Source organism: Schistocerca piceifrons, chromosome 1, assembly GCF_021461385.2.
Source record: "Schistocerca piceifrons isolate TAMUIC-IGC-003096 chromosome 1, iqSchPice1.1, whole genome shotgun sequence".
In the NCBI taxonomy this organism is placed as follows: Eukaryota; Metazoa; Arthropoda; class Insecta; order Orthoptera; family Acrididae; genus Schistocerca; species Schistocerca piceifrons.
Window position 1 is genome coordinate 512,295,132 of NC_060138.1, and position 17,760 is coordinate 512,312,891.

Genomic DNA, 17,760 nt, shown 5'->3' on the forward strand with positions numbered 1-17,760 from the left:
GATATTCTTCTCATTTTACTGTCCTTTTTAACGCATATTAATGAAACAAATATCTAACTGGGGCTGCTGCATCAAATGAGCATGTAAAATTTCACTTTAAAAATAGTTTAGTCTGTAATAACAATCAAATCAATGCTTTCCATTGGCAATGAGAATTGTATGAAAGACATGATTATTAGTTTTTTTTTTTTTTTTTTGCTTTTTTTTGGGTGATTCCAGCTACACAATGCAAAAATGAGATTGCAAATCTCTGCTGAAACATCAGATAAACCACACCTGGTGACACTTAGCAGGGATACCTGGTATGTATAAACCTGTTTAATACATTACCTTCATGTGTGCCTCACAAAAAGTTCTGTGACAAGTTTTTTACAAATCTAAGGTATCTGAAAAGTGTTAAAAAGTAGTCTGATTTACTGAATATGAATGATGTATCGTTCCACATGTTTGTGATTATTTATGCATTACCAATACGCCTTTGTATATCATTTCATCATTTGATCATGCATATTTTAATTGATAATTTGTTGTGCCTGTACCATACGATATTAACAAGTTCATCAAGTTGTCAAGCCTAGTGTATAAAAGCCATTTTAAATTACTAATAACACCATACATTATATGCAAATGCTTAAAGATGGATGAATAAATAAATAGTACAGAAAACAGTTCTTGAAGATTCATAATGTCCAGTTTCATATAGGAAAAAATGCAAGTTAGCACTAGAAATGGACGTTAATGGTTAGATACTAAATGAAACAATGTGTTAAAACTTCTTGGGATCCATCTGGAAAAAAAGTTAAAATGGAGTTGACACATAGATAAACCAATTAAGAGGCTCCGTTCAGTGTATTTTTCTTTTGGAAGTTTCTTTTCTTGTGGTGACCTAAAGAGAAGAGAGTTAACATATTAAGTTGATCTTCCTGCTGTCTTATGAAATTCTCTTCTGAGGCAGTGCACCTAAAGTAAATAAACTATTTATTCAGCAGAAGGGAGCAGTAAAAATACTGTACCTTGCACAGATTTCTTTATGAATCTTGGAATTCTAATGCTGACTTTGCACAGTCACAATATAAGACATAAAAATAATGTTCATGTAGACTTTGCTCCCTTGGGTAATGTTCCAAGTGGAATTATATACTCTGATCCAAAGATAATCATCAAACTTCCATTTAACATGCAGAAATGTCGAATCCACAATTCAAGTATAGCGATTTCCCATTACCTGCTTGCCAAGCAGCAGTGCCTTTCAACACACCACTATTGTCATGGCTGTACATATATCATTTCCAGGGGTGAAGCTTCCAATAGAAGGTAGAAGTGGCTATTAATATAAATGGGGAGGAGCAGCTTTTCTTCTGCATGGCAGTGGGTTCACAAGATATTTAGTACTGCCAGAACACATGCATAAAAAGAAAAAATAATGACACTACCCCATCTTTCAGAACTATTTGCTCCTTCCTCAGGAAGGAGAGAGGGCAAGTTGGGGAAGAGTAAAGAGGAAACTAGGACAGAGTCAACACTTTTTTTTCTCACAATACTTTTCTCCTGAAGATAGTTACTGGCTAGCAGTTCTGACTCATAATTTCTTAGTTTACCCATAATGAATTTTTCTCTTGATGTAATCACAAAATTGCTATGCTTTGTCTTCAAACAGCTCATTTTTCCATTGATTTCATAGCAAAACATATTTCTACTTCTACTTCCAAAAAATAGATAAACATCTGTAAAACACTGTGGAATTATGGTAGAGGGTACTTCCCACTGGAACACGTATTAATGACTCTTCCTACTCCGTTTCTGTATGGAGTGTGGGAAAAATGGTTGCTTAAATGTCTGTGAGTGCACCATGAAATGTCCCTTCTCTCCAATAGAACATAAGGATTTGGTGCCAATTTCTATTTACAGACTGCATTTTCCTCAACAATTAATTGAGGAGTTTACTAATCATTGATGTTTTTGAGCGTTAAACATTACTTATCTTAAAGAGTTCAGAGATGTTTGTGTTGTTCACCTTTGGTTGGCAGATGTACTAGGACATTGCATTTTTGGATAATGCTGAATTTTTTAACAATGCCTGTAGGTTAACTTTTAAAAATAAAATGATCCAACACTAATACACTGACACATTTTCTTCATTTATTCTTTCCAACTAACCAAAACTTGCACTGTCATTAAAAACTCCTATGACACAATCCATAACTAACAACTGCTTTGGCCCTACACTGCTCCTTATACAGTAAAATATCAATTCATAATATTATCTTATAGGTACTCATACATTTTATAAAACTGTATAGAAAAAATACATTTTCACAGAAAATTAACAGTTCGGTTTCCAATAAGGTGGAAAGTTGTTTATGCGGTTTGTGTAATTTAATAACTTGCTTTTCTAATAAACTTTTAATTGTAGACAGTCAGTTGTAAAATATGTAAATTTCAACTAAATTACTTGATTATTTCAACTACTTACATTTATATGCATGCCAGGAATAAAGAATTGCTCATGGAATCTTCACCAGGACAACGCGCTGGCCCATAATACAAGTTCTCTGAAGAGGTTTTTGGCAAGCAACAATATATCAGTGACTTGCCTGGCCTAGCAGCATGCGATTTCTTCCTCACCCAAAACTGAAGTCTGCACTCAAATGAACCAGGTTCGAGATGCAGTAAAGGAAAGAGTGATGAGCCTGTTTGAAATGGGACTACCTCCTCATTCCTGTCTGAAATTCCTTCCTTATTCAACATTCTCTGAAGAGGTCATTTTTAGCTCGAATTTTTAACTTTGTGGACTTTATACTGTTATATCTATACCCAGTTTCAGTAGTAAACTGTTCTTTAAAATAATTACTACTAGTGAGTTTACTGTCTCACATTAAATTTCAAATTAATATACTACCTGACTTATATTAGCAATTAATGGGAATAGGCCATTTGTTAATTATGCAACTTTGAAATTTTGTAATATGTTGCACCACATATTCTTGAAAATTTATCACTCCCCCATTTCTGAAAAGCTACAATGTTTATTCATTATGATTATTTTAAATGTCCACCCCTGGTAGCTGACTGGTCGGCGCGACAGATTGTCATACCTGTTGGCCTGGGTTCGATTCGCGGCTAGGTCAGAGATTTTCTCCACTCAGGGACTGGCTGTTGTGTTGTCCATATCATCTTCATTTCATCCTCATCAACATGCAAGTCTCCGAAGTAGCATTAACTGGAAATACTTGCATCAGGGAAATGGTCTAGCGTAATGGAGGCCCTAGCCACACAGCATTTCCATTTCCATTATTTAAAATAAGAGCTCTACTTGAGAGCAAATTAAAAAAGTGTTAATAACATCTCATTCAAGGTAATTTGTTTATAATTAACTGAAACGTAATTTAAATTGTTGTACTGCAAAATTCATTGAAATTTATATGTTGCAGCTGTAATGTAGCAGTCTTGGATTGTGTATAGGAGTATGCAATACACATTTTTTAGTGTATTGCTTGATACACTGTATAAAATGTTGTGTTATTGTATGATTTAATTTGACATCAATTACTCATTATTTAAAATTATTTGGAACAATGGAGGATTATATGTGGACTGGTGCTAAACACATCATATCATTAACAAAACGATGATTAACAGTGATGGAAATAAAGTATTTATCAGTTTATATTCATTTAGCACAAAATTTTCAAATTTAAAAGTATAGTAATTCAATTATTTAACAGTTATTTTTGTGTTGAATTAACTTTTTGAAAATTCAGAAAGTCAGCATAAAAATTCAAACTGTTTAGTAATGTATAACATAATGTAAATAGTCATTTGGAGCATAAAAATGTGACTTTATTGCTGGCATGCATACAAATGTAAGTAGTTGAAATAATTAAGTAATTTAGTTGAAATTTACATATTTTACAACTGACTGTCCACAGTTAAAATTTTACTAGAAAAGCAAGTTATTAAATATATATATATATATATGGAATGTTTCCTTCCATTATATTGATATATATATATATATATATATATATATATATATATATATATATCTAAAAAGAAAGATGATGAAACTTACCAAACAAAAGCGCTGGCAGGTCGATAGACACACTAACAAACACAAACATACACACAAAATTCTAGCTTTCGCAACCAATGGTTGCCTCGTCAGGAAAGAGGGAAGGAGAAGGAAAGACAAAAGGATATGGGTTTTAAGGGAGAGGGTAAGGAGTCATTCCAATCCCGGGAGCGGAAAGACTTACCTTAGGGGGAAAAAAGGACAGGTATACACTCGCACACACACACACACATATCCATCCACACATACACAGACACAAATGTCTGCTTGTGTCTGTGTATGTGTGGATGGATATGTGTGTGTGTGCGAGTGTATACCTGTCCTTTTTTCCCCCTAAGGTAAGTCTTTCCGCTCCCGGGATTGGAATGACTCCTTACCCTCTCCCTTAAAACCCATATCCTTTTGTCTTTCCTTCTCCTTCCCTCTTTCCTGACGAGGCAACCATTGGTTGCGAAAGCTAGAATTTTGTGTGTATGTTTGTGTTTGTTAGTGTGTCTATCGACCTGCCAGCGCTTTTGTTTGGTAAGTTTCATCATCTTTCTTTTTAGATATATTTTTCCCACGTGGAATGTTTCCCTCTATTATATTCATATCATTAATTTGAAGCCAACAATCACGTTTGTTATTGTTATCGTTATTGTTATTGTCACTGTTACATTTCGAAGTCTTTTCTGTCGTCTTATTTCCTCCTCCTGTTTTTGCCAGCAGTTTCACTTTCTATTCACCTTCTCCTTTTTTACCGTAATCCAGTATACAATTTTATCCCGTCGATATACACTCAATAATACGTAATAATACGTAAATCACTTCGAAACCATAACCAAAAAAAATTTTTTTTTCCGCTTTGCTGCTATAAAATCCACCGTTTCCAGTCCACAAACAGTTCCTTTTAGCTATTAAACAACCCTTTCGGCAGTTTTAATAACTTTTGCTTTATTTCCATTTCCGTTTTTCTCACATCACCGATCATTTTTAGCCGCTTCCCACAGGTTTTAACGTCATTATTTCTTCATCAAACAACTGTTAGCTTCATTTCCATAATCTGCCACCACGAAACCACTCCTTTTAATACATCCTCACGTAGGTTTTTCGAAATTTTCCCGAATTTCTCCACCCTTTAACGTGTTTTGGCGGCAACACAACCACCTAACCTTTATGCACATCATTATCTACCTACACAAGTTCACCACAGGATCAACATAGCCCAGCCCTAACCAACCCTTTTTCGCCTTTTTTCACACCAGATCTCCATTTGCTTTCTAATTTTACCTTTATCTCTCCCCATATATTTTTTCATATTTATTTTCATTTTCATTTCAGCCTCGTGTTCCACTTTCCACCTTCTAGTACCATGTCACCCTCACAACACCTTCACAACGACCCCATTAAGTTTTATTTACATTCCCTCCGCAAACATGCAATAGACAAATGTCTGCTTGTGTCTGTGTATGTGTGGATGGATATGTGTGTGTGTGCGAGTGTATACCTGTCCTTTTTTTCCCCCTAAGGTAAGTCTTTCCGCTCCCGGGATTGGAATGACTCCTTACCCTCTCCCTTAAAACCCATATCCTTTTGTCTTTCCTTCTCCTTCCCTCTTTCCTGACGAGGCAACCATTGGTTGCGAAAGCTAGAATTTTGTGTGTATGTTTGTGTTTGTTAGTGTGTCTATCGACCTGCCAGCGCTTTTGTTTGGTAAGTTTCATCATCTTTCTTTTTAGATATATTTTTCCCACGTGGAATGTTTCCCTCTATTATATATATATATATATATATATATATATATATATATATATATATATATATATATATATATATATTTGAATTACAAAAAACAAATACTAAAAAAAAAAAGTTGCATGGTGCGAGATTCGACTCGGCGACCTTCGGATTACAAACCAGAGCGCTTACCGCTGCGCCACGTCGCTGTGGAAAATTATTAATCGAAGAGAGTATTTCACTGCAACAGTTTCTTTTAACTGTCGATTTTCTCGACAACGGCTGAGAAGTGCATCTTGGTGCTTTGCCACATTACACCTCTGGCCATGAGCTTTTATTATGCGCAGTATGAATCGAATCTGAATTTCACAATTGGCGGCCTCCCATTGTGAGATAATCAGGATCATTTTCAGTATTTTCAAGAATGTCAGCACAACAATCCTCTCAATGTTGCTTTTTCTCATTTTTGAGGATTCTTGGCACCACTTGAGCACAAACCTTTGTCATGCCCAGATCATTGAGCAAAATTTGTTAACAATTTTCTTATTGATATGGGCAAGTTCTAAAATTTCTTGAATGGTCGGGCAGCCCGAACAGTTCTAGTGACCTCCACATTCTCTTTAGATTTCGAAATGGAAGGATGACCCAGTTTCGGATCATGTTCAACGTCTCCCCTACCATCCTTGAACCTCTTAACCCACTTGAACACTTGTGGATGAGATAGACATTGATCACCATAAAATTGTTTCAAGAACTCATAAGATTCTATGGTGGATTTTCAAAGTTTTGTGAGGAATTTGTTAATACATTGTTCCACTTTAGAGTGTAGAATAATTCCAACAGAGCTAGGCACATGACCTGATTCTAAGAAGGCTCACAGCCAGACAAGTTTAAAATTTGATGCAAAAGTGTTATACTCTGTGTTTTATCTAAAGATTATTACAATAGCAACATAGAATTTGAGGACTTTCTGAAGCAACAGCTTCCAAGGATATCATATGGAGCAAGTAAGTTACTATGTAACTTTTCATTAACTGTGATGGAAATTTTCTAGTTTTCCTTCGTTTTTGTACTTGTGAATGGTGGATGCCCAAACTATTAAGTTGATCCTCCAATGGTAGATTGAGAATTCATGGTAGATTGAGAATTCACTACTACCACTCTCCAACTATAGTCAGGACTTGTGAAACTGTATATTTTTTCCCACTCAGCATCAGTGGTAATTAAAATGCTTCCCTCCTCTCACATTTAAGGTTGGCATTTTATCCTCAACAGCATAACAGGGAAAGACTTGCAGTACAGCTTCCAAAAGTGGAAAATTCACATGGCGCACTGCAGGGATCAGTGAGGGGACTACATTGAAGAGGACAATAATTCACTTGTGTAAGTTTTTTCAATAAAGAGTTAGAGCAAGAGTCCGGTATCTTAATTGCCAAACTTCATAATATTACATTCCTGTCAGTGCCTGAAGTGCCTGCTACATTAAAATTGTAGTTATAGAAGCTAGATTTTTACTTCTTTCCTGTTTCTGTGTCATGGCTTAAATCAGGTGTTTCCAATACAATTATATGTTGCTTCAGGCTATAAGTACAGTACATGCAACCCAGCACAGTTGTTTGTCATTAGTACATGTAAACAAAAATAACAGAAGCTTGCAGTGATGGCTTTTGTGAACAAAAATACTGTCACACAGATTATTATTACACTCCTGGAAATGGAAAAAAGAACACATTGACACCGGTGTGTCAGACCCACCATACTTGCTCCGGACACTGCGAGAGGGCTGTACAAGCAATGATCACACGCACGGCACAGCGGACACACCAGGAACCGCGGTGTTGGCCGTCGAATGGCGCTAGCTGCGCAGAATTTGTGCACCGCCGCCGTCAGTGTCAGCCAGTTTGCCGTGGCATACGGAGCTCCATCGCAGTCTTTAACACTGGTAGCATGCCGCGACAGCGTGGACATGAACCGTATGTGCAGTTGACGGACTTTGAGCGAGGGCGTATAGTGGGCATGCGGGAGGCCGGGTGGACGTACCGCCGAATTGCTCAACACGTGGGGCGTGAGGTCTCCACAGTACATCGATGTTGTCGCCAGTGGTCGGCGGAAGGTGCACGTGCCCGTCGACCTGGGACCGGACCGCAGCGACGCACGGATGCACGCCAAGACCGTAGGATCCTACGCAGTGCCGTAGGGGACCGCACCGCCACTTCCCAGCAAATTAGGGACACTGTTGCTCCTGGGGTATCGGCGAGGACCATTCGCAACCGTCTCCATGAAGCTGGGCTACGGTCCCGCACACCGTTAGGCCGTCTTCCGCTCACGCCCCAACATCGTGCAGCCCGCCTCCAGTGGTGTCGCGACAGGCGTGAATGGAGGGACGAATGGAGACGTGTCGTCTTCAGCGATGAGAGTCGCTTCTGCCTTGGTGCCAATGATGGTCGTATGCGTGTTTGGCGCCGTGCAGGTGAGCGCCACAATCAGGACTGCATACGACCGAGGCACACAGGGCCAACACCCGGCATCATGGTGTGGGGAGCGATCTCCTACACTGGCCCTACACCACTGGTGATCGTCGAGGGGACACTGAATAGTGAACGGTACATCCAAACCGTCATCGAACCCATCGTTCTACCATTCCTAGACCGGCAAGGGAACTTGCTGTTCCAACAGGACAATGCACGTCCGCATGTATCCCGTGCCACCCAACGTGCTCTAGAAGGTGTAAGTCAACTACCCTGGCCAGCAAGATCTCCGGATCTGTCCCCCATTGAGCATGTTTGGGACTGGATGAAGCGTCGTCTCACGCGGTCTGCACATCCAGCACGAACGCTGGTCCAACTGAGGCGCCAGGTGGAAATGGCATGGCAAGCCGTTCCACAGGACTACATCCAGCATCTCTACGATCGTCTCCATGGGAGAATAGCAGCCTGCATTGCTGCGAAAGGTGGATATACACTGTACTAGTGCCGACATTGTGCATGCTCTGTTGCCTGTGTCTATGTGCCTGTGGTTCTGTCAGTGTGATCATGTGATGTATTTGACCCCAGGAATGTGTCAATAAAGTTTCCCCTTCCTGGGACAATGAATTCACGGTGTTCTTATTTCAATTTCCAGGAGTGTATTTGATACAAAGTGAAATTTTGTGTTGGTCTGTAATAAATACAAGCAACTACAGAGAATAATAAATTGCTGAGAGAGTGAAATTTTATACATACAATGAAATAGTTGATCCTTTGTGTGTCATGCAGCCCTTCTTCTCCAGTTGTAGAAAAGCCATTCTCAGTTATCATCACAGGTGGATTGTCATATTCATTCTTGATCCAGTTCAGCAATTTGTTGAGACCCCAGGGCACTATCTTCATATATAAATAAGAATATGTTACTGTTTTCACCCGTAGAAATACTGCAAATGTTAAGGGAAGCTGACAAACATTTTTAATGTTTAATAGAAAACATTGTTTTCTTTAAAAAGAATGTACACCAAATCAGAAAGAACTAGGGAATGAGAGTTGAAACTACAGGTCATACTCACAAATAGGATTCAAAATGGAAAATGGAAGAAATTAAGTGAAGTAAAATTATACTTAATAATAGTTATAATGGCATAAAATAAACATGCAAAATACTTGTAGTTATGGATTGTGTTACTATTGTGATTCTGCCATCTGGATTAACATTAGCCAACTTTTCCATCTTCTTCGATGTATTATTTTCTGTTTAGTTGACAGGGTGGTGGCAAATTGTATTATAATATTTTGCATAACTCACAAAGTCATATGTAATGATGATGTTATATTTTAGAAACTGTTTATTTCTGCAATATTTTTTTCAAAAAATTGATGTTACACACAATACACAAATCTGTCTACTTCAGGGGCAGAAAGTCAGTTTCCTTTAGAGACTTTTTGGGTTGGTTTATTTTGCACATTCTCGCAATAATACATCATCTTAGCTTCAGCTCAGGATGTCAAATAGTCACTTCTTTTATTCTCTAGCTGTTATGGGACTGCCTTTCCTGCCATGAGATGTTCATTGACAAGAAATGAAGAAGCACTCGCTTGTTCAGTTCAATAGGAAATGCTTGTCAGCTTTATGTGAAAGAATTTTGTTTAAAAGAGTACAACATTTTTAAAATAAGTCTAGCTAGAATAGGGCCACTGGCCATCATGGCAGTGCTTATCTACTGCTCATAGGTCAGCAACATGTCAGTTTGCATAGCCAATGGGATGATCTTTGAAATGTGAAATGTGTTTTATTCATCTCATAACATACACAATTTCAGAACATATGTCAGATGTACAGGAGACATGTCAAGGTTACAATTTTCTTATTTAAAATTTTGTCACATTTACAATAATACTTTGTGGAGCGCTTACTTACTTGCAATTTGTCAAACTTACAGTATTTACATCTACTATAACTATCATAAATTTTTATTCCATTTTAGTGGTCCAGCTCAAAGTATCACTTCACCTTCATATAATCTTCCACAGAGTAGTAGCATTTTTCAATTAGAAAATCATGCAACTTGCTTTTTAAAATATTTATCTTCATATTCATTATGTCACACACATCTATTGTGTTGTGAATTTTCATGGCTATATACTAAGGAGTCTGAGCAAGCAGTTTTAAGTGGTGAGAGGTGAGCATGAAGTTCTCTTTATGTCTTGTGTCATATGAGTGTTCAAAATGATTTTTTTGAATAGATCAGCTCTGCGGCGTAGGAAAAAAAAACCACCTCAAAGATGTATAAAGAGGGGACAGTTAATATTGTTAGGTCTTTAAATAATGGTCGACATGATGCCCTCGGCTGTGCAGAGCATATGTTGCGAATGATCCTTTTTGCAACTTTAAAATTCGTGTAACATTTCCCAAGTTTCCCCAATGAATTATTCCATATTGAATAAACGATTCAAAGTAGCTATAATATGCTATTTTCCTGGTGGCCATATCAGTGGCTCAGGCTAAAATTTCCATTTCAAATGCAAGACTGCTTAATTTATTTGCTAGATATTCTATACGAGAATTCCAACTCGAAGTTCTGTCTAAGTTTATTCCCAGGAACCAGACTGAGTCAAGTTCTTCTATTTTTTGATTGTTGTGAATGACACGGATTTCTTCAGTTTTTGAATGTTTGGTTTTAAAACCCATCATGTGTGTGTTTTGAAATGTTTAGCCTTAAGCCATTTTGACTGAATCATGTTTCCAGCTTACTTAATGTATTCATGACACTCTGTGGTATATTGCCAGAATTTTCATTTTCAACTAGGCAGAAGTATCATCCGCAAACAAAGTTAAATGCGTATTTATATTGAGAGGCAAGTCATTTACATAAAACAGGAATAAAATAGGTCCAAGCATTGAGCCTTGAGGAACACCTTGTGACAGTTTTCCACTTGGAGAAGTGATGTGCTACATTTGATGTGATTACTACCCTTTGTTTCCTGTCCAAGAGATATGATTCAAACCATTCCAAAGCAACATCCCTTATTCCATGCCTGTTGAGTTTGAAAAGCATCAGGGCATGTTTTACAGAGTCAAGTGCTTTTGTAAGATCACCGAATATACAGGTGACCTTAGCTTTCCTATCTAGTGATTAAGTAATTTTTTCGATAAATTCGTTTATCGCATCTACTGTGTTTTTGCCTTGTTGGAAGCCAAATTGGTTATGTGGAATGGTATCATTCTGTGTGATGAGGTTTTGTATATGTAAAGCAGCAGTTTTTTCAAATATTTTTGATATGACAGGGAGTATAGAGATGGGGCTATAATTTCCCATATCATCTTTTGAACCTTTTTTAAACAATGATTTTACTTCTGCTTATTTCAAGAGATCAGGGAAGTAACCTTCTTCAGAGGATTTGTTTATTATGAGAGAGAGAGGATGAGCTATTATGCTGTAAACTTTTTTCATTATTTTGGTGGGTATCCCATCCCAGCCAGCAGAGTTTTTGTCTTTTAAGGAGAGTATGACATTTTCAACAAATTTTGCTGAGACTGTGTTGAATTTTTGAGACATTAACTGGTATTGCCTTTTAACCCAAAACCATTTACTTTCTACTTATAATTTGCCATGTCTGAATCAGATTTTGCTACATTTATGAAGTACTCATTGGAGCACTCAGATATTTGAGATGGATTTACAACCGATTTTTCTTTAAGTTTGATTTATAAAATGTCTTGTTTATGATTTTGGACACCTAATTCAGACTTAATTACAGACCATACTGCTCTTGTTTTATTTTTCTGACCTAGAATGAATTTGTTATTTGTTGTTTTGAAGCTTTCACAACTTTTAAAAAATACTTTTATAGTTTCTAACACTTTACAAAACCAGGATCTTTGTTGTACTTCAGTTGATTGTGTAGCTTCCTTTTCCTCTCACTTGATATTTTTATTCCTGGTGTGATCCATCTTATCTTGCTCGATGTTTTGTTGCAATATGACATTGGTGGAAAGTTTCAATAAATACTTCAAGAGAACTGTTTAAGAATGTACTAAAGTTATCACTTGTTGAAACACCATCCCCAAAACACCACTTTACTTAGTTTTGCGTAGAATATTTCAGTATTTGCTTTACTGAAGCTTCTTTTAATATATGTTTTTCTTACATTATGTTTATCAGTTTTTGGCAGTGACACAAATAAGGCTGAGTGATCAGAAAGTCCTAAGTCTAGACAGAATTTATGTACATTACCAAAGTAGTAATTTGTTACAATGTTGTCGATGCATGTTGCTGAGTGAATATTTTCTCTGGTGAACTCCGAAAAATTTAGCTTAAAACCAGACTTTTTAATTGAATCAATAAATGTTGTTGATTCTTTATTGTCATTTGCAGTGTTTATATTAAAATCTTCTGCTACTACAATTTCTTTCTTCTTTTCTTTCTTTAGTTTATCTAGCAAACACTGGAATTTAGAGAGGAATGGCGTGACTAAAGCCCTTTCCGGAATTCGATAGATTGAAATGATCAAAATATTAAGGTCTTTAAGCTCTATGCAACAACTTTCGAATATGCACTCTTCATTTAAACAATGAAAATCTGTTTTCACTTCATAGCTTATAGAAGAGTCCAGGAGTATGCAGCAACCTATGTGAGATTTTTCCTCCCTGCAATAGCTGGTTGCAACATCGAAGTTTTCAATTTTATTTATAATATTTATTGTATTAGAACTAAGCCTGTGTCCATTTAAACAAATATTTTTTATGTTTTTACATTCTGAGAGAAGAATTTGTAGCTCATGGAGTTTATGGCTTAGGCTGCTGGAAGATTTAGAACTGAAGCCATTTATATTCCAGTGCATGAAATAAGAACTTTTGCTTGTTTTAATGGTATTAAGCGTACATTTTCTTAAACACTCTTTAGCAGATTTCTTTTCAGCTAACAGGCATTTTTATTTTACATCCCCTCCAGTGAATATTAGTTTCCCTTAGTTTTCATGGTTTTACAAACATCCATAAACATTTTGCTGAAGGTCATCGATCCTAGTCTGTTTAGATGCAGTCCATCCTTGGCTAGACATTCCTTGCCCAAAAACTTACTTGAGTTTATAAATATTGCACTTACTCTGTCACAACACTCATTCTGCAACACTCATTAATTCGATTGATATAGCTGTCACTCACCGACCTCTTGTTTATGATTCTGCTGATCACTATCCTGGAAGCAGGGTAAATTTTTCTGGCTGATCGGATTATATTTTTTGATTTGTTAATAATTTCCTCTTTGCTGTATCCTCAGAGGGAGTTTGTTCCAACATGGATTAAAATGGCTTTGTAATTTTTGTTCTCTTCTTTTTCGATGTTTTGTCTTGAATTTGTAATATTTTTGAAATAGTTACTGAGCTGATGGGACCCTGCATCCACAGATTTTCATCGTTTCTGCTAATGTAGTCCCCGCAGACACAATATTTTTGGCGTTAAGTTCGCTGTTTTCATTTACTAAAGCTAACAAGTCATCCTTGAGGGATTCAATTTCTTTCTGCAGCACTTGAATAACAGTTTCTTTTGCAGTTACTTCACTTTGGAGTTTAGCCTTTTCTTCACTTAAACAGGTCCTTAAACAATCCTGGCAGCACCACAAGAAATTATCATTTATGAATTTTAGGTTCACTTTTTCACACTTTTCATGTAGCCAGAAGCCATACTTTACCAATGAGGGGCGAGAAGAGAGACAAAATTGAGACCATTGACTTTTTTGCTGTTTTTCTGGTGTATTAATTGGGTTTTGAGAGAAATATTTTGTGAGTATGGCAGTGAGTGCTATAAAATGGAATGATTTAAGTGATTTAGTACCACATGGTGATGTCATCATTTGGTGCATGTCCCAAGGCTTAATTGTCTCTCTTACCTGCTATTCGTGAGATGTGCAGCATCAATCATTTATGTATACGCTACATCATGTCATGGGAAATGATATATAGCGAGTAGTTTTGCTACATAAGTCTTTACTACATGGAGTGGCTACTGGTGTGTTTAGTTTGAATTTCTTGGCTATTGACTTCCATTTATGTGGAACATTTGGCATTCATGCTTTTGGTCCAGCAGTAGTCAGCCAGCTTGCTGCGCTCCAAACCAGTAAGCTAGTTTTGCCTTCCTGTTTGAAATACTAAGGACAGTAGGCAATAAAAAACATGTTTCTGGGATAGTCCTTGATCTTATTAAAGTTTTCTCTGTAACTAATGTGATATTCTGTTGCAGAAACTAAATAATTATGGAATTTAAGACCTAGCAGCAGGTGGATCCATTCTTGTCTCCATGATCATTAATGAACCACTTAAATAAAATTAAAGGATGCAAAGGCACAAAAAATTCCATTTTTATGGTAATGCACAAAGACTCAGATCTGAAAGTCCTCAATTGTCAGTACTCGGGGCCATTGTCTTCATTCTTTATGTAAATGACTTAGTAGAAAAAATAACTAATGGGACCACTGTCCTTTCTGCAAATGACACAGATATCCCAATGAGATTGCGTTGAAACATGCTGATTCATAATTTGTAAACTATTTGTCTCTCTTACCTGCTATCCATGAGATGTGCAGCATCAATCATTTACGTATATGCTACATCATGTCATGGGGCATGATATAAGGTCATCAACAGTCTTATAATAACTGCTGAAAAAACAGTTAAAGTCAACTTTTATACTACGTAGAATCTCCACTCTGCAAACTTTATTTTTAGTAGTGACGGAAAAACTGTCTCATTGGCAAGTAATCATTATTCAGTGAAGGCTAATATTTGTTATTTTTCAGATGGCCAAAGTTAATGCCTTATCCAATCTGTTTTAATGGCCCATACAGAAATTATGCACTGAATCTTGTATTCCGAGAATTCCATCTAAGAAGTTCCCAGCACAGTTTGTTGTAGTATGATATTTGTACAAATTTCATACTGCTTCCTTTGCACTGATTTGCCTGGTTTCTTAAAATCACTTTGGTAACTAATTCTATGGTTTCTTAATTGTAAAATTGTGGATGGCTTTGTGGTAAGATAAACCTCATTTTGAAAGATTATTTCATTTATCAACTCCATGTTTATAATTAATAAATGTCTGAAGTTTTGCTGGCCAGTGTGGCTGAGTGGTTTTAGGCACTTCATTCTGGAACTGTGCTGCTGCTATGGTCACAGGTTCGAATCCTGCTTCGGATATGGGTGTGTGTGATGTCCTTAGGTTAGTTAGGTTTAAGTAGTTCTAAGTCTAGGGGACTGATGACCTCAGATGTTAAGTCCCATAGTGCTTATAACCATTTGAATTGGTCTGAAGTTTTCATTCTGTTCCTTATTCACCCAGACTACAGTCCACATATCCCAGTGGTACAGAACATTGTGACCTCCCAGGATACAGTCATATCTGCAGGGTTGCCTGCTTGGCAGACATGAACAGCATAACCACCACATAGTTCAGGTAAGGCTCACAGATGGTGCCAACACACCCAGAGGGAACCAGCATTACCACACTACCTTTCAAAAGGCATCACATGCACTGAACTGGAGTGTGACAGTGGGCTATCACTTGTTGTGTATTGGAAAGGGGGGAGAGAGTGTATGAACCAAATGACAATGAGTTGTCTTTGAGTTACCAATGAGTTGTCAACATTTAGTATACGAATGTCACTGAGAGCTCTACTGTGGTCTGAGAGCACCTATTTGCTGGATGGCACCCTGCCTGCCCATACCACTTGGATGGACTTAAAATCTGGGTCTTTTTGACCAAGTAATCTCTATTGGACTTATATGTTTATGTTGATACTTGACATGAGCTTTAGAGCTGTATTTACTGTTCTTGTAATAAATATGATGAAACTGCTAGTTTGTAGTTGTGTAGCTACGTTGATAAACTGAGACAACAGCTTTTGCTTGCAAAGGTGAAGAAAAAGTAAAGTTATGCATTGTGGCCCTACGTGAGCTAAGCAAGTCAACTGACTGCCTTATTATTCTCTGCCAATGGTGGCATCAGAGGAGGGATATGTGATGAACATACTACTCTTGAAGGATTTTTTCAACTTTCAATCTGTTAGTAATCAGTTGAGCAGTTCCTCAGTGCCGGCCGCGGTGGTCTAGCGGTTCTGGCGCTGCAGTCCGGAACCGCAGGACTGCTACGGTCGCAGGTTCGAATCCTGCCTCGGGCATGGGTGTGTGTGATGTCCTTAGGTTAGTTAGGTTTAAGTAGTTCTAAGTTCTAGGGGACTTATGACCTAAGATGTTGAGTCCCATAGTGCTCAAGAGCCATTTGAGTTCCTCAGTTTTCCTCACAAGATTCAGTGCACCCCATATAAGTCCTCCAACCAGAAATAAAATCTGGGTCATCCACACAATCATCGGACACACTGACCATTCAGCTAAAGAGACGGACTGCAGGGTGGAAAATGGCACTTGTACATTTCAGTATGGAAACTTCATTGATAGATGTTTCAATACAAGGGAAAAGGTTGTTACAAAATATGCAGAAGATGCAGGGGATTTTTATTTTTATAAAGCCATCGTACAACTGTCTCATGCCTCAGTATTGAGAATGCTTTGTACCAGTTGGCAAATGTGTGATATACACTCCTGGAAATTGAAATAAGAACACCATGAATTCATTGTCCCAGGAAGGGGAAACTTTATTGACACATTCCTGGGGTCAGATACATCACATGATCACACTGACAGAACCACAGGCACATAGACACAGGCAACAGAGCATGCACAATGTCGGCACTAGTACAGTGTATATCCACCTTTCGCAGCAATGCAGGCTGCTATTCTCCCATGGAGACGATCGTAGAGATGCTGGATGTAGTCCTGTGGAACGGCTTGCCATGCCATTTCCACCTGGCGCCTCAGTTGGACCAGCGTTCGTGCTGGACGTGCAGACCGCGTGAGACGACGCTTCATCCAGTCCCAAACATGCTCAATGGGGGACAGATCCGGAGATCTTGCTGGCCAGGGTAGTTGACTTAGACCTTCTAGAGCACGTTGGGTGGCACGGGATACATGCGGACGTGCATTGTCCTGTTGGAACAGCAAGTTCCATTTCCGGTCTAGGAATGGTAGGACGATGGGTTCGATGACGGTTTGGATGTACCGTGCACTATTCAGTGTCCCCTCGATGATCACCAGTGGTGTACGGCCAGTGTAGGAGATTGCTCCCCACACCATGATGCCGGGTGTTGGCCCTGTGTGCCTTGGTCGTATGCAGTCCTGATTGTGGCGCTCACCTGCACGGTGCCAAACACGCATACGACCATCATTGGCACCAAGGCAGAAGCGACTCTCATCGCTGAAGACGACACGTCTCCATTCGTCCCTCCATTCACGCCTGTCGCGACACCACTGGAGGCGGGCTGCACGATGTTGGGGCGTGAGCGGAAGACGGCCTAACGGTGTGCGGGACCGTAGCCCAGCTTCATGGAGACGGTTGCGAATGGTCCTCGCCGATACCCCAGGAGCAACAGTGTCCCTAATTTGCTGGGAAGTGGT

General features: G+C 38.2%; 1 protein-coding gene across 1 annotated transcript in view; it reads right to left on the bottom strand.

Moving 5' to 3' along the window:
* LOC124789099 (myrosinase 1-like) overlaps nucleotides 1–17,760 on the bottom strand; it is a 190,114-nt gene that overhangs the window by 17,919 nt on the left and 154,435 nt on the right. The window contains exon 10 of the mRNA XM_047256391.1: nucleotides 9,010–9,150. Coding sequence (XP_047112347.1) covers nucleotides 9,010–9,150 — 141 coding nt within the window. The remainder of the gene's footprint in view (nucleotides 1–9,009; nucleotides 9,151–17,760) is intronic.